At 47.8% G+C, this 22,500-nt stretch overlaps 1 protein-coding gene and 1 long non-coding RNA gene across 2 annotated transcripts in view; one reads left to right on the forward strand and one right to left on the reverse strand.

The window, feature by feature from the left end:
• The first annotated feature begins 11,493 nt into the window (after nucleotides 1-11,493).
• Nucleotides 11,494-17,580, forward strand: LOC145646628 (uncharacterized). Its single transcript, XR_014116209.1, has 2 exons — nucleotides 11,494-11,973; nucleotides 16,389-17,580. It is a non-coding gene; the product is annotated as an uncharacterized LOC145646628 (long non-coding RNA).
• Nucleotides 17,581-17,721: 141 nt separating this feature from the next.
• The window catches only part of LOC113590782 (prospero homeobox protein 1-like), a 23,302-nt gene continuing 18,523 nt past the window's right edge, over nucleotides 17,722-22,500 (reverse strand). Inside the window, exon 5 of the mRNA XM_081695446.1 lies at nucleotides 17,722-19,221. Within this exon, the coding sequence (XP_081551572.1) occupies nucleotides 19,036-19,221 (186 nt within the window). The 3' untranslated portion in view covers nucleotides 17,722-19,035. The remainder of the gene's footprint in view (nucleotides 19,222-22,500) is intronic.

Raw genomic sequence — 22,500 nt, forward strand, 5'->3', positions numbered from 1 at the left:
ACATGTTCCTCATCGTCTGTGGCGACTTCAGCACTAACAGAAAATAGATTTTATGTCTTCCACTGCCTTATGGAAGAGGGGGAGAGAGAGAGAGAGAGAGAGAGAGAGAGAGAGAGAGAGAATTCAGGGATAGAGGATGAATGACAAACACGAAGAACACAAGACCAGGATACGGAAGGAGCAGCAGAGAAAAATAGCAGTAGAGTTTTGGGTCAGGCAACCTTATACACACACACACAAAAGCCCTGGAAGACAGTATTATTTACTTACTGGTCTCTTATTACCAGTGCCGGGCTAACATTTATCTCATTACCAGTGCTGCCAAAAAAAGGGTGAGAAAAACACTGAATGTTAAATGTATTAAAAGGGTTTCTGACGTCTTTGCAGAATTACCTCCCAAGACGTCTCAGCCGTGGAGGGGCAAGGCGACAGTTTTATTTTTTTACTGCTGATGCATTCCCAGACTTATTTTTGGACTGGCCCCAGTAGCGCTGTTTAAAAATAAACATACTGGGTACACTGGTAGAGAAGATCTCCTTAATTCACAGAACATCAGGTTGAATTCTCTCTCTCTTTGTCTTTCTCTCTCTTTTTCTCTCTCTCTCTCTCTCACACATACACACACACACACACACAGAGTCACACTAAAGACAGCTTTATTGGCATGACTGTGTGTAATAGAATATTGCCAAAGCACTGGAAATTGGAACAGTTCCTGTAAACATAGCTCACGGTTTATTACATTTATGGCATTTAGCTGACACTTTTATCCAAAGCAACTTACAATCATGACTGAGTGCAACTTGATCAATTGAGGGTTAAGGGTTTTATTATTAATAATAATAATAATAATAATAATAATAATAATAATAATAATAGTAGTAGTTGTAACATCGATAACAATATTAATGATAGCTGATAGGCCATTAAGTCTATCTCTCTCTCTCTCTCTCTCTCTCTCTCTCTCTCTCTCCTGCTCTCTCTAACTCTCTCTCTCTCTCTCCTGCTCTCTCTAACTCTCAGTCTCTCTCTCTCTCTCTCTCTCTCTCTCTCTCTCTCTCCTGCTCTCTCTAACTCTCAGTCTCTCTCTCTGTCTCTCTCTGGGTTATTAATAGTCCTGGTGTGCACTTGCAAAGTGCAGACGTGATTACTGAAACACTCGAAGTTCATTCTCCTCACGTCTCCATTCAGTTCCCCGCTCAGATTTGTCACGCACGTGCCCGATATAACCCTGCATTTTCGAGAAAAAGCACATTTTCATATGGCGGAGCAGATCTGTGCCAAAAATACAAGCGCGTGTGAGCATCTGGTCTCAGTGAGACCGGCTCTGTGTAACATCCCCAGAAGCTGAAGTGACAGTGAAACTCTTCTAACATATGCAGAGGTGAGAGAGAGAGAGGGAGAGAGAGAGAGAGAGAGAGAGAGAGAGAGAGAGAGAGAGAGAGAGAGAGAGAGAGAGAGAGAGAATATTGAAATGATATCGGCATAACACTGCTCTGAGAGACGACACATTGAAAAAAAAGGAACTTTATTTTAAAAAGTGTAAAGGTTTATCCTACCGGTTGTAATAATTAAGATGTCAGTGCTGCTGATCTGAGATCAGTCTTGTGAGTGAGTATTCATGGTGTAAGAGAATCTCAAGTAGTAGTCAAAGCAGCTGCTGACACTGTGCTAAAATTGAGCTCCTGTTCAGGAGCCTCTCAGTGTGGGTGTTTTTTTCTGTGACTGTACCTTAAATAAGGACCCAGTGTTGGTGTTTTTATGTGACTGTATCTTTGACAAGGACCCAGTGTTGGTGTTTTTATGTGACTGTATCTTTGACAAGGACCCAGTGTTGGTGTTTTTATGTGACTGTACCTTTAATAAGGACCCAGTGTTGGTGTTTTTATGTGACTGTACCTTTAATAAGGACCCAGTGTTGGTGTTTTTATGTGACTGTATCTTTGACAAGGACCCAGTGCTGGTGTTTTTATGTGACTGTACCTTTAATAAGGAGCCAGTGCTGGTGTTTTTCTGTGACTGTACTGTAAATAAGGACCCAGTGCTGGTGTTTTTATGTGACTGTACCTTTAATAAGGACCCAGTGTTGGTGTTTTTATGTGACTGTACCTTTAATAAGGACCCAGTGTTGGTGTTTTTATGTGACTGTATCTTTGACAAGGACCCAGTGCTGGTGTTTTTATGTGACTGTACCTTTAATAAGGAGCCAGTGCTGGTGTTTTTCTGTGACTGTACTGTAAATAAGGACCCAGTGCTGGTGTTTTTATGTGACTGTACCTTTAATAAGGACCCAGTGTTGGTGTTTTTCTGTAACTGTACCTTTAATAAGGACCCAGTGCTGGTGTTTTTATGTGATTGTACCCTTAATAAGGACCCAGTGTTGGTGTTTTTCTGTGACTGTACCTTTAATAAGGACCCAGTGCTGGCCCTGCCTGACTAATAAGGCCCACCCAGGGGCCTGTTTCCCTTCTGTGTGGCTAAGACCATCTGCCAAGTGTGTGTGTGTGTGTGTGTGTGTGTGTGTGTGTGTCACAGTGCTTTCTTTTGCTCTTTTATCTATTGAGATAATAACTGGTCAGTCAGTTAAACAAGAACCACGATCAGAAACAAGAACCACACAAAGAACCAATGTTCTTTTAATATGTTTTATGTGAGGTGTTGGGTTAGTGAGTATTGATCTTATTTATTTATGTTATTAAATGGACAAGCTTGCGCCAGTGAGCGTAATAGTTTAATATTAATCCATTTGGATGGTACATCCAATAACAATACTCTGATTTCTTCCGTTTTAATTTTTTAAATAAATTAATTCAGTATTTATTTGATTTATGAACTTATTATTATCACTAAGGAAACAGCGCCTCTAGCGGTGCGGTGCGCGAACACAACACGAACGATTTTTGAAAAACTATATACGGCGTTCAAAATATTTACTATACACCAAATATAGCACCTCGATAATACAATTATACACTTACAACACTTAGCATTCAATTACTTTTCTCATTTTGGAAAACACTTTTTTTTACTGTGTTTTTTGTTATTAATTGTTTTGGGAGCACAGCCTGTTTTTTTTGTTTAATTATTGTATTCATTTTTGATCCGCAGTACAAACACCTGGCGATACAGGCCGCGTTCTGGATTATTTTTTAATTTATTTTTTAATGAATGTTATTATTTTTAGGTTCTGCATACTTAACAGGTTTATTTTGTATTAGTAAGAAGCTGTGAAATCCAGCACAACCCAGTAAGTTAGACTGGACCAGAATACGAGTATATGCGAGTGTCATCTCGCATTTCCTCACCAACACCTCCATCTAGTGGTCATGCCGTGTAATTGCATTTTGGAAACTCTAATCTCGCACACACACACACACACACACACACACACACTTCTTATCGACTTCCAGGTTAACATTAAGAGCTAAAATACTCAAGGTCACTGTGTATGTGAATTTAGGAGTAAAAGAGCAGTATTTTAAGATTATTTCGTGAGTTGTAAATATTCTAAAGCACAGTATAAAAAACTTAACTGAGATAATTGAAAAAGAACACTGATCAAATTTAGAGAACACTCAGATACCTGCAAGTTATTGGTGTTAATCTGGCACCTGGTGCTAATTTCCTTAATTATCTGACAAACCCTATTTAACTGGCAGCCTAACTTTCCGGTTTTCACTGACTTTGCAAGATGGTGAGCCGGACCAAAGTGACGGAAACCTTCCGGCAGGCAGGTTGTCCAGATGAAGGCCAAATGGGTGACCCTATCAGCCATAGAAAGAGAAGTTGGTCATTCCAAGCCTGTGATTTCTAGTATATTGCATCTTTACATCACAAACTCTTTCAAATCCCCAAGAAGGCTGGTCACCCACGAAAGACAAATGTAAGAGTGGACAGGATAATGCGGAGAATCTCCACGGGTGATCGGTTCAACACTGCAGCTGGAATTGCTCGCCGGTTCAGCACTGAACAGGGTAAGGATCTGTCTCGTCATACAGTGTCTCGACGTTTAAGAGCATTTGGACTGAAAGCCCACTCTGCAGTGACCAAAGTGTGTAAAGAAGTCAGTGAAAGGTGGAGGAGGAAGTGTTTGCGGAATGTTTTCGGCAGCAGGAGTCGGACCTCTCATACAGCTACAAGGCAGAGTGAACGCAAGTGTATAAAAACCTTCGTCAACAACACGTGGTTCCTTCCTTGCGTTCATCACTCAATCAGCCAGCAATTTTCATGCAGGACAATGCCCCCTGTCACACAACAAAACGGGTAAAGCAGATCCTTGAACCTGAAAACATTGAGACAGTGAAATGGCCAGCCCGGAGTCCTGATCTAAACCCAATAGAAAACCTCTGGAAAATCCTTTGCGACAAAGTTCTGGCAAAGAAACCCGCAACAGTCACCGAACTCTGGAAGAGACTGCAAGAAGAATGGACCAAAATCGCACCAGAGCAGCGTGAGAGACTAGCGATGTCCTGTGGCCACAGCAACGGCCTGTGCACTTCCTACGGACCGGTGACTGTTGTAACCTTCAGAAAATTTCGTTGTAATCTTTCTGTGCTACAGTCACTACTGTTCTCTAATTTGGCTCATTGTGTCTTCTGCAAAATAAAGGCTTTATGTTGAAGCACCGTGATTATTTTTTAAAACACTGTTCTAGTGTCATGGTATACCCCTAATAAAATCCGTCAATCGAGCACATGTATATTAAAAAGCTCGCAATGCTGCCCTCTAGGGGCCAAAAACGGAACGACCGTCCCGTCGCTCGGTGACGCGGCTGCCCCGCGCCTCTTACCTTAAGTGAACGGGTTGCAATACGGCCGGAGCGTGCAAGCTTAGGCCTTTAAATGCAAACTGCAGTTGAGATGCATTTAACTCGTGCTTTACTGACTGGGCAAACGCTGCGTTTTGGTAAGGCGTCGTGGCTTACTGCGCACGGTCCAATTACATCCTTCACGAACCGCTCCGGCCCGTCGCCTCTCGAATTAAAGAGTGGCCTGCAGCTGTGATTCCGACTTCTTTTTTATGCTGCCTCGTCCCAGATGTACGGTTTACGGTAATCGCCGCCCCCCATCCATTGCATTACGCTTTAATAACACAGAACCCACGCCACGGGAATTTCGGGCCCCCTGATTTATTTCTGTATCCTTCGTCGACTCTCCTTGATTACATCAATTTGATTCCTTCAGACGGATCTCGGTATTATGTTATTACATGCCGGTTTCTCAAATCTTTAAAAAAAAATTATTAATATTATCAGACGAGGACATTTTCATATTTGTCTCTAGAGTGTATGTGTGTGTGCAGATGTCTGGGGATTATTTCTGCTCCCTCTGCGGAAGAAAATCGATAGAAATGATATAAATCATAAGATTTTTTTTAATGTCCCAAAAACATACTCAGGTCTCGCACTGAGCGTTGCACAATAAATAACCACGATTATCAGATGGTCTGATTTGTAGTTTGCAGGCCGCGCGCGTAAAGTCGATGCGGTCGTGTTTTTTTTTTTTTGTTTTTTTTTACTGTAAAAGTTCGGTCCTCGCAGCACGAGCGTCCGGTATTGTCGTTTAAAGGGCAGTTTAATGAAGCGCAGGTCAAAGGAGCAGCACGGTCACGTAATGTCGCGCTCACGGCGTTTAGGGAGAAAAAGGCGCGTGCGATTCGCCGTTGCGGGCGCGTGATGGTGCTGGGTTTTTTCAAGGCTTTAGTTCTGGTCACATGCAGATATTAGGCGCGTGCGCTCGTGCTCATTTGTGAAGTCCCCCAGCACCTGGCCTTTGGCTTAAAGAGGTATTAGTGGGGATGAACACACACACACACATACACACTCACCTCCACACACATGCTCATTAACACCCACCCACCCACACGCGCGCTCACCAACACAAACATGTACACATACACTTCCACGCACACACTCACACATGCACGCACACAAACCAATACACTCACCCCCACAACCATGCTCATTAACACCCCCACCCACACACACACGATGGAGGGAGAAGAAAATGTATCTTATAAATACACAGAGCACTGAAATACCCTACAGAGGTTTGGTCTAGAGGTGTGTGTGTGTGTGTGTGTGGCTTCTTGGTGTCTGCTTGCTCCTATGTAATGTCAAACAGGCTTTCACTGTACATAAATATGTGTGTGTGCGCATATTGTCATATTTATTTAATGCCATTTAATGTCAATGTGGCTTAAATGAGACTGGCAACTGTGTGTGTGTGTGTGTGTGTGTGTGTGTGTGTGTGTGTGTGTGTGTGTGTGTGTGTGTGTGTGTGTGTGCATAGTTCCTTTGTTCCTTTGGTCTATCTTTGAACTCGGTAACTGAACTAAGACAATGCCAGAGACATCAGAGCGCTCTGGAGGAATGCCCTAACACCTCCCTCTCTCTCTCTCTCTCTCTCTCTCTCTCTCTCTCTCTCTCTCTCTCTCTCTCTCTCTCTCTCTCTCTCTCTCTCCATCTCTCTCTCTATCTCCCTCTCTATCTCTCTCTCTCTCCCTCTCTATCTCTCTCTCTCTCTCCCTCTCTATCTCTCCCTCTCTATCTCTCTCTCTCCATCTCTCTCGGGTCGCTCTCCGCCGCGCTTAGCCGCGCGCGTGCTTGCACGGGCCCCGCCCCGGCGTCGGAGGCGTGGCCCCCAGCTTCGCGGTAAGCTGCGCTGTCACTGGCCAGCTTAGCGCCTCTGCGCCGGCCCTCTTTATGAGCGCACAGCTGCCGTGGCTGCTGGCTAAACTTAGACGTGTCGACAGGCGAGCGGGGCGGCCGGCGGAAAACAACGGGACGGCCCCGCGCCTCCTCCGCTGATACAGGGCTATTGTCTCTGCTCCTGCTCCTCTTAGAGGCTGCTTATGACAGACAGTTCCACAGACCTGTGCACTTCACAGCCTACACCCAGCTTTCTGCTACTTTGTACTGTGTGTGTGTGTGTGTGTGTGTGTGTGTGTGTGTATATGCCTGTGTGTGTGTGTGTGTGTGGGGGGGGTATCTGTTATTCTGTTATCACTCGCACACACAAACACACACACACACACACACACACACACACACACACACACACACACACACACACACATATACAAATTAGTGTAAAGCTGAGCTTATATATAGTTATATATATAGTGTATATATCGTGTGTGTGTGTGTGTGTGTGCATACACACACACACACACACACACACACACACATACACATATATATATATATTGTTCTGTCTGTAGTTCTTTTTAGAAGTTTATTATGCTTAGGGGTTTAATACTTTAACAGAATCGGTTTGTGACTGATTATGATATAGCTGAGAGTCCTTTATAATAATGATGTCAATTCTAAATAAATGTCGCACATCATTACACTGTAAATAACTTTTATATGGTCTGTCATCGGTTTGTTTCGCTTTGCCTCCGACCTATAAATAGAGTCTTCGCATTTTTGGTCTCGTGACATCAGTGGAACAAGGAAACTTGTCCTGCCAAGAATACGCATACTTTCCTTTGACCTATGTTTAGGGTGGCGTGTGTGTGTGTGTGTGTGTGTGTGTGTGTGAATAGTTCACCCTCTCAGGGTTCTCTGCTTTGCCCTTTAAGGTGAGGGGTCAGATGTCTGGGTTAGCGATGTCACTACTGTTTTGTTGAGCCGACGATCGCGAATGCGGATAAACGGCGACGACTCATTTATGTTTGTTTACGGAGTCTCCGCCGGTTCGTCTGCGTGCACAATGCGTGGCATAACGCGGCGCGTCAGCTTGTCGTCGCGCGTGGTGGCTATCGAAAATTCCATCAAGGCAAAACAAAAAACAAAAAACAACAACAAAACAGTGCGCACAATTGCACACGCAGGACGTGAGCGGCCGCCGCCAACCAAGAAGTGGGCTGTGTTCCCCAGACCTGACGATCAGATGGGATGGTACGTGGAGTGCTAACCGCCAGGAGCAGGGGTGGGGGGCTGTAGGCGCTGGTTCAGTCGTGGTCCGGACTGTCCCACATCGGCACCGTTCAGGTTCCACCGGAGCAGGCGTCGAGCCGCAGAAGATCGGGGCCTGGGTGAAAGATCTGTAGGATTGGGCGGTTTTCGGCGGGTCGGGGAGGGGGGATGTCCGACCCCGCTTGCTGGCCCGGGCTTTTCACCGAGGAAAATCCAAGGGCATTTCGGAATTAGCGATATTCCGTAGCGGGTGACAGCTTGCTTCAAATGGACAAACGCGTCCTAATCTGTCCCCCTGCCCCGGCTAACGGCTCTGCTCCAAGTGGTGGTGAACACATTGTCTTCGGCTGAAAACGCAGCCAAAACCAACCCCCCCACCCCACACACACACACACACACACACACCCGATCTCTATTACCGCGGTAATTAGTAAATGATTGGAGTGTAAAGCAGACGTCTGTACAGAGAGGGGTCAGCAGCAGCAGATGCTCAGACATGAGCATGAACAACAAAAAAAAAATTGTAAAAAAAAAAACAACGACCCCAGAAGAAGGTACCGTGGACGTTAACACAGACAGCGGAGCCTGCCGGCGCTGCCGTTGCAGGACTGCGCTTCCTTTGTGTTTGATACACGATTTAATTAAGTGGATAAATATATAGACATATTCAAATAGATCGATAGATAGATAGATCAAATACATCAAAGTTGTAAGAAAATGTGGAAAACAGACACGATAAATTCCCCCATTGCATCTTAGCCATGGCCATTTTTTAATCTGGACACGCACTGGCACCATGGCTACACGTTTCTACCCGTTAGCGCAAAGCGCTATAGCATAAAAGGTGATGCGTAAAGGTCACACTTAGCTCTCGCTCGGAGCGGGCCGGCCTGAGCCCTCCTTGGGATTACGGCGCCCTGCCTCATCTGACCGGATTAGGTTTATGAAAACATCCTTGTGTAATTTCTGCCGCTAGCGGTATTAACACCCCCCTACAACGTTCCGAGCCCTCCGTGACTCTGGCTTGACTCACGAAAGGTAATCTGGAAAGAGACGGCAAAGCTCGTCTTCCAGATTAGAGGTGCTAATATCCGATGTCCTTCGCTATAATTTTAACATTTTTATTCCCTACATTGACAGATTAAGGAGGTTTCTTCGTCTATAATCCAGTTTGGCTCCAGACTTTTACTGTAATCTTCCTGAGCACTCCGAGCCCTTAAATCAGAAGTAATAATCGTTCGTGCGTTTATTTGTGTCTGTCTGTTTGTTTATAAAAGCAAACTGTACTTCATGAATATTTAAGCGTTGTGATACAGGTACTGAAAGCAGTCAATCACCATCTGAGCAGTCTCGGCTAAAGCGGGATCCTTGTTATAAGACACTGGCCCGTAGTCCGTCAGTATCATCAGAAGGTTTAGATGTATGAACAGTCAGAAAGGTCAAAACGGGATGTGGTGACGAGGCCCGCCTCCTTACGGGTCGGGCTCGGGTCGTCTGCTTTCCACAGTTTCTTCCACAGGAAGATGTCGGTGGGCCTGAATATTGAACCCTGGTTCACCTTGTCCAGAATAGCGACATTTGAGTCACGCGACACATTGTGTCCAGCGTATAACACACTCCGGAGCTCACGCACCGATGCGACGTGTAAACAGGCTTCGTGCGGCGAGTTACGACCAAGTCGTAGGGTGTAGCTGTAATTCCCGCCTTTTTGTGTAAGCGCGCACTGTAAGTGCCCACCAGCGCTTCACGTCCAGGACTCGGGCGAGGTGGTTTTAAAGTTTGACTGTCAGCCCTCGCTTGGGTTAAACAAGTGAAGAGAAAACGATGGGAAAAAGTCCAAACGCACACCACCCTTTTAAGAAGCTCAGGGGCTAAAGAAGCTTTGAAGCCGAAAGACAGAGACATAATCACCTCGTCAGAACACTCTCACTTATGAAATCTGTTTTAATATCCGAATGAAGGTCCTCGTGAGCAGCTCTGGTGAATTTTGCACACCCCTTTTTGAATGGTGAGCTCTCTCTCTCCCTCTCTCTCTCACACACACACACACACACACACACACACACGCACACACACACACACACACACACACACACACACACGCACACACCTCTTAAAATCTCCGATCTACGCTCTTTCAGGGAAAAAAAAGTGTTCCTCGTGGACTGTCCGATGGATTGTCTGTTTTGTTTGCTCCTTTGCTTGGTTTCTAAGTTCTGAGGGATTGTAAGGCGTTCTGTCCTCACCAGGACCACACTCACGACATCTTTCTCCCTGGTAGAAATGGCAAAGGTGGCCAGTAAAAACAGTAATTCACATCAGTCAACGTCGTGTGTGAAACGCTGACGCACGCTCCGTATCCTCTCCGAAAAAGTCTAAACCATGTAACTCCCTCAAACAGTGAAGCGTTCGTGAACGGTTCACGGGAAAAAAAACAACACTGAGCACGTGGCTCAAAGACACTAGTCGACTTGCGTTCGGGAGTTTGGGAGTGCTACTGTGCAGTGCTAAAGGGTGCCGAGCGTAATCCTCCATGACTGCAATTACAGCACATGCACACACACACACAGATAGTCCTGTGTCTGACCTACCATGCCCCTGACACTGGGCCACACGTGTCCGTCGACATCGCAAAGAACATTTTCCCTGGCAGTACTGGATGGGAAAAAATCCCATGGCCCATGCCCGATGCAGGGATCGTCCCTACACGCCTCGGTCACGGCGTCCACAAGTGGACGCTTTCATGTGACTTTTGCGTGGCCGAATGAGCGGTGTGTCTACTGTTTTGCAAAAAGCCCATTAGGAATTTTACATTTATCTGATGCTTTTATCCAAAGCGACTTGCAACTCTGACTGAATACAACTTGAGCAATTGAGGGATAAGGGCCTTGCTCAGGGGCCCAACAGTGGCAACCTGGCAGCAGATGGGCTTGAACCAGCACCCTTCCGATTACCGCTCGAGTACTCCGGTTTTCCGGCCTACCACGCAGGAGACCCTCACGTCGGAGGCCTGAAGGAACGTTCCCGAAGTTCTTAAGTGCAGCGGCGCTTAGCCAAACACCCCCCACCCCTCACCCCCGGGGCTCCTCTCAGGCCTCACCAGAACAACATGCCATTGTCTTATTTACGGGCCGCATGTGTCGCGCGCCATCTTGGTGGCACAATGGCCAAATAGCACGCGCTTCTAAGTAGAAGGGGGCAAAAAAACCTACCCCCTTCCAACTCCACCCGCCCGACCCGACCGCCGGGGGGGTTTGAATTATAGGTGTCCCTCAATAGCCGCGATCAAGTTGAGCCCGACTGTCCGCCCAAAGTCTGAGGTCACCCAAGTAACAGCTGGTGCAAGGTGACTGAGGGGGTACTGTTCATCTTCCCCCGAGTGCCACCAATCGCTGCCTGCATATTGTTGGGAAGCAGCTGTCGGCTACCTGGCCTCGCATGCCGGGTCCGTGCCCACGGTCTTGGCAGCCGGAGCTTCGGGCTTCGGATACCGGAGCAAATCGGTTCTTAAGGATGACTCTAGGGTGGGGGCGGGCGTCAGAAAAGGCTCGACACCGCTGTCAGCGTCGACGGGCCCCCGACGGGCCGGGGAGGACGAGACAGCCAGACGAGCGCTCGTTTCGCGTCCAGGCAGTAACCTTGTTTTTTTTTTTTTGGCCCTTCCTTTCGGTGGTCTCACTCCGTCCAGTGTCTTCCCCTCGGCCTCTCAGCAGGGAAACAATACCCCTCTCAGAAGAGGCCGCCGGCCGGCACCTTGGGAGAGGCGGGAGTATTTTTAGCGAAGGCCCCGAGGAGACACGCTCCTTTGTTTGGAGCTCCGCTGTCCGTATCCATTTCAGGACAAATGAAATTCCTCCTTCTGCTCTTTTTGGCAAGGGGTCCCGAGGACAGCTAAACCCCCACCCCCAACCTCTCTTCAACCACCTGTCCGCACCATCACCCCGCTCGTCTTGAGTCCGGGGGGCGCGGGCCGAGGGCGTGTCGCTCCCTGCTCCGACCCGGCCTTGCTCGAGATGTCAAGGTCAGGGCTTCACCCAGACCCGGAAACACACGTACGTACAGTCCAACACTTTATTCCCATCTAGCCAGAACCATGTGACTGACCACGTGACTAAACATCACCGAATTTGACATTTCGATCCATACCGGCCTTTGCCAGGTAACAATATTGAACAGTTACGATTTGTCACTTGCTGCTGTTGATTCATTGATTTTCGTTTTGAGGTTTTTTTTGGAAAAATTTATTACCGGAGATTAAAAATGTATTACCAGAGATTAACAACCAGGGATTTCTCTCTGGTTCGGTCTTGTGTGGCAGGGGGTAGAATCCTGTTTGCTTAGGTAATTACACTATCAGAATTAGCCCAAAACCTGAGATTATAATCCAAGCTCTGCCCAACAGCCCTGCCAAATAGGTCATCACCGTAACGTCCTGATTTACTTTAAATCTGTGGAGTTCAAACAGATGCAACATATTTGCCATATGCACTCGTGTGTGTGTGCGTGTGTGTGTGTGTGTGTGTGAGCAAGCATGCATTTTCTCTCTCTCTCTCTCTCTCTCTCTTTTGTACTGGCACTTCTAGGGCGCAGGGTCCGTAATCCAGCCGCAACACATCACAACCCCAAATCCGTGAGCCGAAATGCGAACGCCACACACCGTAATTTAACTTTCTAGTTTATGTTGCCTTTATTAATTTGTGTCAAGTCAGTAAATAGGCAACGCATCACTTTTTAAAGGAGAGACATGGTCAAGGCAGGCAAGGCTTAACAGATGTACAGACGTTCCCGGCGCGCCGTGCGGTTCGAACGAACACGTTTCCGCCGCCCGTGGGCGGCGCGTGCCTCTGTGACAGCTGGTGGTGCCGTTCCACGCTTCAGCAGATCAGACCGCCACTGACCTAACAAAAATAATACACGTAATAATATGCATCTTAATTATGACGTTTCGTTACCCGAATATGTGACTCCAAGGGCCAGAGACTCTGGCTGACGTGTTCACATGGAGGTCACTGCGTGGTCAAAGTGCTATGCACGCAACACACACGCTCCCATCAGAGTTTGCACGGACACTACGGGAGAGAGACCGGAGCATGTGCTACCCCCAACAACCCCCAGACCAGTCGGTGGGGACAATCACTCTCCTTCTCTTTCTTTCTCTCTGCCTCCACATTCTGCGCGCCCCTCCAACAAGGCCGGCTTTGTGAGAGCATCTCGGCTTCGCGTGTCCGCAGGCTGTGTGCATTTTTCCGACAGAGGGGAGCAGGGGGTGGGGTGTGTCCCGGGTCTCCCACATCTCTGGACAGGATTCGGCCCGGGCCCGTGCTGCTTTGTTCTTCAGCCACTACAGTTCCTGCACACACCCCCACCCCCACCACCGATGAGCCCATCAAGCACCGGAGAGTCCGGATCTTTCCAGGGGAACTAAAGAAACTGGAGGCTGACTGATCTGCCCAACTGGGGCATCTTTGTCCAAAACACAGGGGTGGGAGTGTGTTTGGAGGGGGTGATAGAATGGCCGGGTGGGGTTGGACATGTTCCCGAATTGTGATAGCAACTGAGAGGCCCATCTCGGCGTGGAGATTCATTTCTGGATCAGTGATTTCTGAGGAATATAAGCAAACCCAGATTTGTGTGAAACGCTACGAACTGTTTAGTCACCGAGGGACTTCCGCGTGTTGCCGGGATCCGTCAGCCGCAAATGCGTACGGATTCACGGGGGCAAACGTGAACACACGGCATGCCCCAAAAGTTAAGCTTTGGCACTACTGCGGCCTGTGGTGAACCGGCGAAGCATTTACCGCTACGGCAGCGTTCTCGGGAGCAGTCGCTGCTCGTGAAGCGACCATTTAGCATTTCTACAGCGTGGCAGTCTAATCTGTCCCATAATCCCAGTTTTCAGTCTGACCGTCCAGTCAGGCAGTTTAGGTAGAAAGCTGCTTCAGGCGGCTGGACGTGTAGACTTGTCACACACACTGAGGGGAAAGAATCCAGGCTGTTTTTAGCTGCTGTGGGGGACTAAGCATTAGTCCCCCACAGATCTAATCTATAATATCACGCAAATCCGGTGGTACACCTTGCTTTTAGAATAAGACAGAACACATACGATTTTAGCAAATGAACGGTTCGGTCGTTTGTTTTGAAACTGAAAAGAAAAACAGGAATGTGAAAGGATTTAAACTAACTGCGAATGAGTTTTAACACGCGACTGGACTGGACGGATAAATCAGAGCGTCTGCTACCTAACTGTGACTGAGAGAGAGTTTAACACATGACCTCAAGTGCACCGTGACAGGGTGGAATATCGGTGCTCCTTACACAGTATTTCCACAAATAGACCTCACAAGAATAGGGATTGTTTTGGGATGCTAAAGTATAAACGGCGTCTGATGTTATAACAGCGTGGGGAATTGGTGGAGGGTGTTTGCAAGGGTGTGGGACCTCAGCTCTACAACCAATCAGAAAAGCCGATGGTCTGGTAAGTGGTACCGACTGAGGCGTGGTGCCATCTTGCAAAAAAAGTTTTTTTTTAAAAATCCCCCAACACCATCCGACCTCTAGGCACTAGAGCTCCCTCGGCGTTTTTTTTGGAAAAGCTACTGTGCGGCGAGACCTCGGCGTAACCGGACACCGGTTTGAGACTGCCGTACTGGCACTGACTCGACGTGCAAACTTAAAAAAATTTTTTAAAGTTACAACACGCTAATCGATTCCAGCAATGTTAGGTATATGTATTTTTTGTTCGTTTTTTGTTCACGTCCGGATCAAACGACGCCCTCGGCCCCTGACGCGTTAAAGCGTGGCGCTCGCTACACGGCCATGCGCAGCAGCACTGCAGGGCTGAAGCCGCGCGCCTGCTCGTTAAAGGCACGTGGGACATTCTTGCCGCTAGGGGTCAACCCCCACCCCTCCCCACGCCCCATATTACCCTCCACGTGTTCAGGGGCCTGTTCCCTGTCTTCTGGAGCTCGTTAAAAGGAGCAGACGTGTGATGGTGTGTCGCGTGCTATTTTTAGACCCCCCCCCCCCCTTCCAGAGGTCTCGAGACGCTCACGGTCGGCACCCTTCGCTTTTGGGGTGGGAGTCGGAAACCCTGCCCGGACGGTTCGGCACGTCCGTCCTGGCCGGTTAAAGGAAGACCCTTAACCTTCAACGCCAGCGAGGTTTCACACTTCCTCCCTGGCTGTAGGTCTTTGTCCGAAGTGTGGGTTTCGGGTTTGGTGCCGGAGGGGGGGCTTGTATTTGGATCTGCAAGGAAAAAAAACTTTCTAATGAATCCCTACACTCTGTCTGAACATGCAAATAACAATATACACAAAAGTAAATTGTTTACTCAAAGACAACACAATTAATCTCTTAATGCCAATTTTTTGTTGGTAAGTCAAATAACCTTCTGGTGTTTTTTTTCTGGTTTAAGACAGTTGCCTGTAATCTTTTGGGACTGCGCCCGAATGATCGAGTAATAAAGTCAAATCTTTTAACAATGAAAACGGACAAAATGGATGTTTGTTTTTGGAAAATAAAAATAAAATGTTTAAGATTAGGTGTGCTTTTGGACACTGGACGAATCTCTGAGACATCAGCTGTCATCTGTACGTCAATTGTCACCTGCACGGTGTTCTGTTATTTAAAAGGTACTCGAGCACGACATTATCCCGTGCCGCACCGCGTCAGAGCCTGCGTGGGTAAAGTACGCTTTAAGAGGTTTTGCGTGAAGCAGGTGGCTCATATCTGCTTGTGTGTGTGTGTGTGTGTGTGCATGCTTTTGCCCGGGAAGTGCAGGTTCAGATGTACCGACAGATGGTGTTTGACTGCGGAGCAGACGGTTTGTGTCACGCAAAGATGCTGTCTCAGCTTTTCCCAAGGAGCCTTCGCACTGGGAGTGTGTGTGTGTGTGTGTGTGTGTGTGTGTGTGTGTGTGTGTGCAGTCTGAAAGATAACCGGCCTCACATTATTATTTCTTTCCGAATCCCAGAAGGATCAGCGCTTCTGCACGTTCAGGGAAAACCCTGATCCATTGCATCCGTTATGAAATCAGCCTCCGCCCGGCCTTGGAGTCCAGCGGCCGCCGGCGAGCAAACCAGCGACGCAAAGCTTTAAACGGCTTAAGACGCTCGGCCTTCATCTCCTTGGCCCTCGGCATCCGTGTGCTGGCTTCGCGCCGGTCCCTCTTACAATGCCAGCTCTTTTGTTCTGTTCGCTACACGCCGGTCCATCTTTCAGTCAATAGATTTTTGTTTTTGTGTTTTGTCTGTGACCCAGCTAAAGTCTGATCGGTTTAGTGTATCTTTTCAAGCAAAAGAAGACTGCTGTGTAGTGGATTCCGTGTTCCACGTCTCACGTCATGGGAGAGTGTAATCGGAGTAAAGTGTTATCCTGAGGCTGTACAGTTTCATAATAATCTCTCTCTCTCTCTCTCTCTCTCTCTCTCTCTCTCTCTCTCTCTCTCTCTCTCTCTCTCTCTCTGTAGGACGCACAAAGGTCTTTGATTCCTTTGACCAGTGAAGGAAGATGAAAGATTCGGTGATTGTGTTGCACGATGTCAAAGACCACTCCTTCGTCTTTCACACGGCCCGAAAAAGATCTTAAGATGAAAAGACCATCTGAAAGGGTAATAGCACAGTAACAGGTGGAGTCTCGCCTTTGTGTGCGGGTGTGCGTGTAAATATGCAGCCTTTACTATCACCCTTGTACAGAGAGGGTGTACAATACACCGGTAAAAGAGAGAGAGAGAGAGAGAGAGAGAGAGAGAGAGAGAGAGAGAGAGAGAGAGACCTTGTTCACTTGAGAACCTTCTAAACAGTCTTTGCCGTAGAACTAAAGTGCTTAAAATTATAACAGAGAACAATTGTTAGCTTGTTAGCTTGTTAATTAACTTCAGGCTTCGCTTACAAGAGTTCAGTGCTGTGTGGATCTGTGACATTTGCTACATTTAAGAGCTATTTCCAGTAATGGCATATTTTCAGTGACTTCGACGTCCTTAATTCCGAAAAGCAATTTAACTGAAGCGTTTTCCTGTGCTAGTGTAAGAGCTGACGCATTTTCAGGGAATGTTCAGTATCACTTGGTGAGTTGTTAGCAACAGTGGGTCTCGTTGCGTCAGGTGAGCCCCAAGGTTCAATTCTAGGTCCAGTCCTGTTTAATCTGTATGAGCTCCCCCTTGGAGAAATTATAACGACGGCGTGGATCCGACACGTTCAGTTGTCGAAGTCAAAACTTTTAAATTAAACAGGGACAAAATAGATATAGGTTATTGAAAAAATCCTTTGCATCTAACAATAAAATTTTTAAAAAGTTTAACGTTAGGCTTTAGATTTTGGGAACTGGGCAAAGCTCCTGGACCTACATCAGTTGTCAGCTGTACAGCGTTCCGTTATGTCAAACGTATTCGAAAAACCTCCGCCTCTTCTCTGGTGAAGAGAATGCAGAATGCTTAATGCTTAACCGCCGACTCCATCTCGCTAAAAATATCGTATACAGCACACAACTTTTCTGGCTTGTGTCACGAACCACCAAGCACATAGATGTTTTTCTCCCCTCCTGTGCCGACTGCTCGACAAACATTCTCGATGCTGATAATTAGTCAAGTTAATAGGAAGCAAATGTCCATCCTACGCAGCTGTTAATAAAAAGGTCTCGTCATTGAGTCGTTCAATTATGCATTGAAGGTTTTTGGGTTTTTTCTTTGCTTTTTGACTATACAGAAAGTTTGTCATACTTATAGATAATAGTGCAATAATAAAATCAGTGCGCCAGACTTGCCTACAAAACAACAACAACAATAAAAATAACCCACATCCAGGTTCGTTTCAAGTATATTTTCAATCTTTATTAAATAAAATCCAATGTCATTGCCTCCACTGAACAGGTAAGTGCATTTTTAAAATTCATATCCATACAGTACAAACTCGTAACATCCAGGGGGAAAAAAGGTATGCAAGGATTGAATTCATATTGTGTGTTGTCCTTTTCAAACACTGTTCAGTCATTTATAGCAGGTCTGTATTCAAGAAACACCATAAAAATACTGAACTAAATACCACACAGCAAAAAAAAAAGATCGCTCATTCTGAAAAGAGCCTGAGGCCAACTGCATGCTGTCTCCAAACTACACACACACACACACACGCGCACGGACAAGCAAGCGCGCACACACACTCACACACACACTCGAAGGTCTAGAATGATTCCTCTGGAATGAGACGCTGAAGGGCTTGTTAATGCGCGTTCTTGAGGTGTGTGTGTGTGTGTGTGTGTGTGTGTGCGCGCGAGCACGCTGGTTTTGAAGCCACTGGAAAATTGAACTGGCTCCATTTAAATGACGTTTTATCGTTTCCTGTGCAAACCAGAGAATCCAGAAATCTACAATGACCATGTTGAAAAAAACAATCAAGAAAACCCAACAATAATAATCAAAGGAAGTGATGTAATAGGGTGGGGTTACAGTGGCCAATCGGCTGCTTCGACATGGGGCATTGAACTGTAGGTCAAAGCAGCCAAAACATCAACCCTTGGACCCATGCAATCAGGAAGCAATGGACCAAATGAAAACTATTCTAGCATAAAAGTCCTTTCAGGCTTTGAGTCAGTAATATAGTTTTGCATATAGAGATTTACATTTTGGAATAATAATTTATTTTTCTTGCAACCTTATCGTGAGAGAAAAAGTGTCAGTCTTACCCAGGCAAGAACAGCAACAGCAACAATAACACCAAGAATAATAAAATAACAATAATAATAATAATAATAATAACAATAATAATAGTTCTATACACCCTATAAATGCAATGCCCTATTCTCCAGAAAAATACACACTTCAGTTTAACAAGCCCGAGTGAACTTACGTCAGTCACACCAGTTCAGGGTGTCGTTTGGCTTTAGTAACAATTCCAGACAGAGTGGCAAATATGAAATCACGGGAAAAATAAAAGGGAGAAGACGCAAACCGGATGGCTGGATCGGCCCAGCGGGAGGAGCTCAGGAATGCTACTTCATGTGCCATCCGTTCGGAAAAACGAGCCGGAAAGGAGAAAAAGAAGGAGAACCCGGAAAAAAAAACAACTCGAAAACGAAGCTCAAACCATCGGGTGTTTTTCGGGGGAGGAGGCGGGAAACGTTTACTCGTGGAGGAGTTCCTGGAGACAGGTGGGCGATTTGAACACCTCGGGGACCTCCGAGTCCAGCTTGCAGATGACCTTGTAGATGGCCTTCTTCCAGGAGGGGTCGACGTCTTTACCAGCCACGATTGCGTTGAAGAACTCCCGCAAGGTTATCTGGGCCACCTCCAAGAAACGCTCGGGCACCTGCAGGAGAGGGGAAGAGAGGTTCAGCACGCACACACACACACACACACACACACACACGCACACGCACACACACACACGAGCACAGAGTGGAGATATGGGGTGTCGCAGGTCACGCCGGCTTGCTTTCGCTTCCTGTAACGCGGCCCTCCGTGCACAATGTCTTGTGCGACTTCCTGGTGTGTGTGAGTAGGCCTACGCACGCAAACAAGCGCACCAGCGAGTCAGGAGAAAAGGAGGAAGTGAAACCACGACAGGTGTGTGTGTGTGTGTATGTGTGTGTGTGTGTGTGTGTGTGTGTGTGTGTGTGTGAGTGTGTGTGTGTGTGTGAGTGTGTGTGTGTGTGTATTTAACATGGTCATAAATCTGAGGTGAACGAAAAAGCAGTGGTAAAGCAGAAGAGAGCAGAAGAACACTAACACAGAGGATCCTCTCCTCCTCTACCCCTCCACTCCTTCTCCTCTACTCCTCCTCCACTCCTCCACTCCTCCTCTACTCCTCCACTCCTCCTCCTCTACCCCTCCACTACTCCTCCTCCACTCCTCCACTCCTCCTCTACTCCTCCACTCCTCCTCCTCTACTCCTCCTCCACTACTCCTCCTCCACTCCTCCACTCCTCCTCTACCCCTCCACTCCTCCTCCTCTACCCCTCCACTCCTTCTCCTCTACTCCTCCTCCACTCCTCCACTCCTCCTCTACTCCTCCACTCCTCCTCCTCTACCCCTCCACTCCTTCTCCTCTACTCCTCCTCCACTCCTCCACTCCTCCTCTACTCCTCCACTCCTCCTCCTCTACCCCTCCACTCCTTCTCCTCTACTCCTCTACTCCTCCTCTACTCCTCCTCCACTACTCCTCTCCTCCTCTACCCCTCCTCCACTCCTCCTCCTCTACTCCACTCCTCCTCTCCTCCTCCACTCCTCCTCTACTCCTCCTCTACTCCACTCCTCTACTGCTCTACTCCTCCTCTACTCCTCTTCTACTCCTCTACTCCTCCTCTACTCCACTCCTCCTCTCCTCCTCCACTGCTCTACTCCCCCACTCCTCCTCTACTCCTCCACTCCTCCTCTACTCCTCCACTCCTCCTCTACTCCACTCCTCCTCTCCTCCTCCACTCCTCCTCTACTCCTCCTCCACTCCACAACTCTACCCCTCCTCTGCTCCTCCTCTCTCCCTCTGCTCAGCCCTCTCTCACATCCCCTCCGCGCTCCCCTACGGCCCTCCGCGGAGGACGGACAGACAGACACAGGTGAAGGGCGCCGAGGAAGCATTCGCACTCAGAGACCCCCGTGAGCCGGAGAGACGGGGGGCTTTGCTAGCAAAGCCTTGTGGGTAAGGGATCGCACAAACAGCGAGCTAAACAATCTCTAGTGGTGTACATGGCACTATCCAGTATGTGTGTGTGTGTGTGTGTGTGTGTGTGTGTGTGTGTGTGTGTGTGTGTGTGAGGGGTGGGGGGCAGACTGCACTCATGCACCCTGCAGATACTCATCAACAGTGTTAGGACACGGCAAGGTTAGCAGCCACACACACACACACACACACACACATATCAGCAGCCACTGCAACACTACTATCTTGGCACAGGAGTGCCTCTCAACCAAGGGTGAAAAAATGAGCCAGTGTGTGTGTGTGTGTGTGTGTGTGTGTGTGTGTGTGTGTGTGTGTGTGTGTGTGTGTGTGAGAGAGAGAGGGAGAGAGTGTGTGATTTTATGTACTGTATTGGCACAGCTCTGTGTGAACAGGAGAAATTTGTATGTACCTTTCCCCACACACACACACAATAAGCGTGTATTCACACACGTGTGTTCCACAGGGTTGCTGAAGCACTTTGTCATCATCCGTCACACTCTGTCTCTCACAGTGTGTGTAGTACAGTTCTCTGCTCTCTCACTGATTGATTGACTAAACACCTTTTTACTTCCCCACCAGTTCTCTGTGGTGCCTGTGTTATTAAACCTGTGTTCCTGTGTTACTGAGCCTGTGTTCCTGTGTTACTGAGCCTGTGTTCCTGGGTTACTGGGCCTGTGTGTTTGGGTTACTGAGCCTGTGTTCCTGTGTTATTAAACCTGTGTGTTTGGGTTACTGAGCCTGTGTTTCTGGGTTACTGAGCCTGTGTTCCTGGGTTACTGAGCCTGTGTTCCTGTGTTAACGAGCCTGTGTGCCTGTGTTACTGAGCCTGTGTGCCTGTGTTACTGAGCCTGTGTTCCTGGGTTACTGAGCCTGTGTGCCTGTGTTACTGAGCCTGTGTGCCTGTGTTACTGAGCCTGTGTTCCTGGGTTACTGAGCCTGTGTTCCTGGGTTACTGAGCCTGTGTTCCTGGGTTAACGAGCCTGTGTGCCTGTGTTACTGAGCCTGTGTGCCTGTGTTACTGAGCCTGTGTTCCTGGGTTACTGAGCCTGTGTTCCTGGGTTAACGAGCCTGTGTGCCTGTGTTACTGAGCCTGTGTGCCTGTGTTACTGAGCCTGTGTGTCTGGTATTTGTGGGGTGATTCCAGAAGCTGTGTGTGGTGTGTGTGTGGGGGGGGGGGAGTGTGTGTGGTGTGTGTGTGTGTGGGGGGGGGGGGGGGGAGTGGCGCATTGCTACGAACTCTCCTGCACGGAATTTCTCCTGACGGTCTTACTGTGATAGGACAGTGGAACGCTGACTGCCGAGATGCAGCAATGTCAAGGAAAGACAGTGAAGAGTGTGTGTGTGTGTGTGTGTGTGTGTGTGTGAGGGTGTGTGTGAGTGTGTGTGAGTGTGTGGGTGTGTGTAACTGAACAGTTGGTGTGATTGGGAAGAAACCGGAGGGAGAAGGATAGAATGATGGAATGGAAGGTGAGACAGAGATGAAGATAAATGGAGAGAGAGAGAGAGAGAGAGAGAGAGAGAGGCACAGAAACAGAGGAGAAGGGTGAAAGAAAAGCTCGAGTGGTTTATTCTTGTCCTCAACACGCTTTCCTCTCTTTAGGGAATGTGTAAACATCTATATCACACGATTGTGATTGATCGCGCGCGCGCACGCGTGTGTGTGTGTGTGTGTTTGTCTGTCTTATGGGGGTATTTCAGTGGCACACAGCCACCTCTGCCCCTACCGCCCTTAGTCCCAGACACCCATCCGTTTTCCCATCAGCCCTTGCAAACCGCCAGAATGTGACGACAGTTGACGCCCGAACAGGATCAACTCAAAAACTCCGCCCCTTCCCGGTCAGTCTGCCATGGACCGCTGGCGGTCCTGACCTTACACACAACCTGACCGCCGAAGGTTCGTACGCGTGTGTTAGCGGGACGCATCCTCCG

This window comes from Electrophorus electricus, chromosome 2 (assembly GCF_041902795.1).
Source record: "Electrophorus electricus isolate QZ-2024a chromosome 2, ASM4190279v1, whole genome shotgun sequence".
NCBI lineage: Eukaryota > Metazoa > Chordata > Actinopteri > Gymnotiformes > Gymnotidae > Electrophorus > Electrophorus electricus.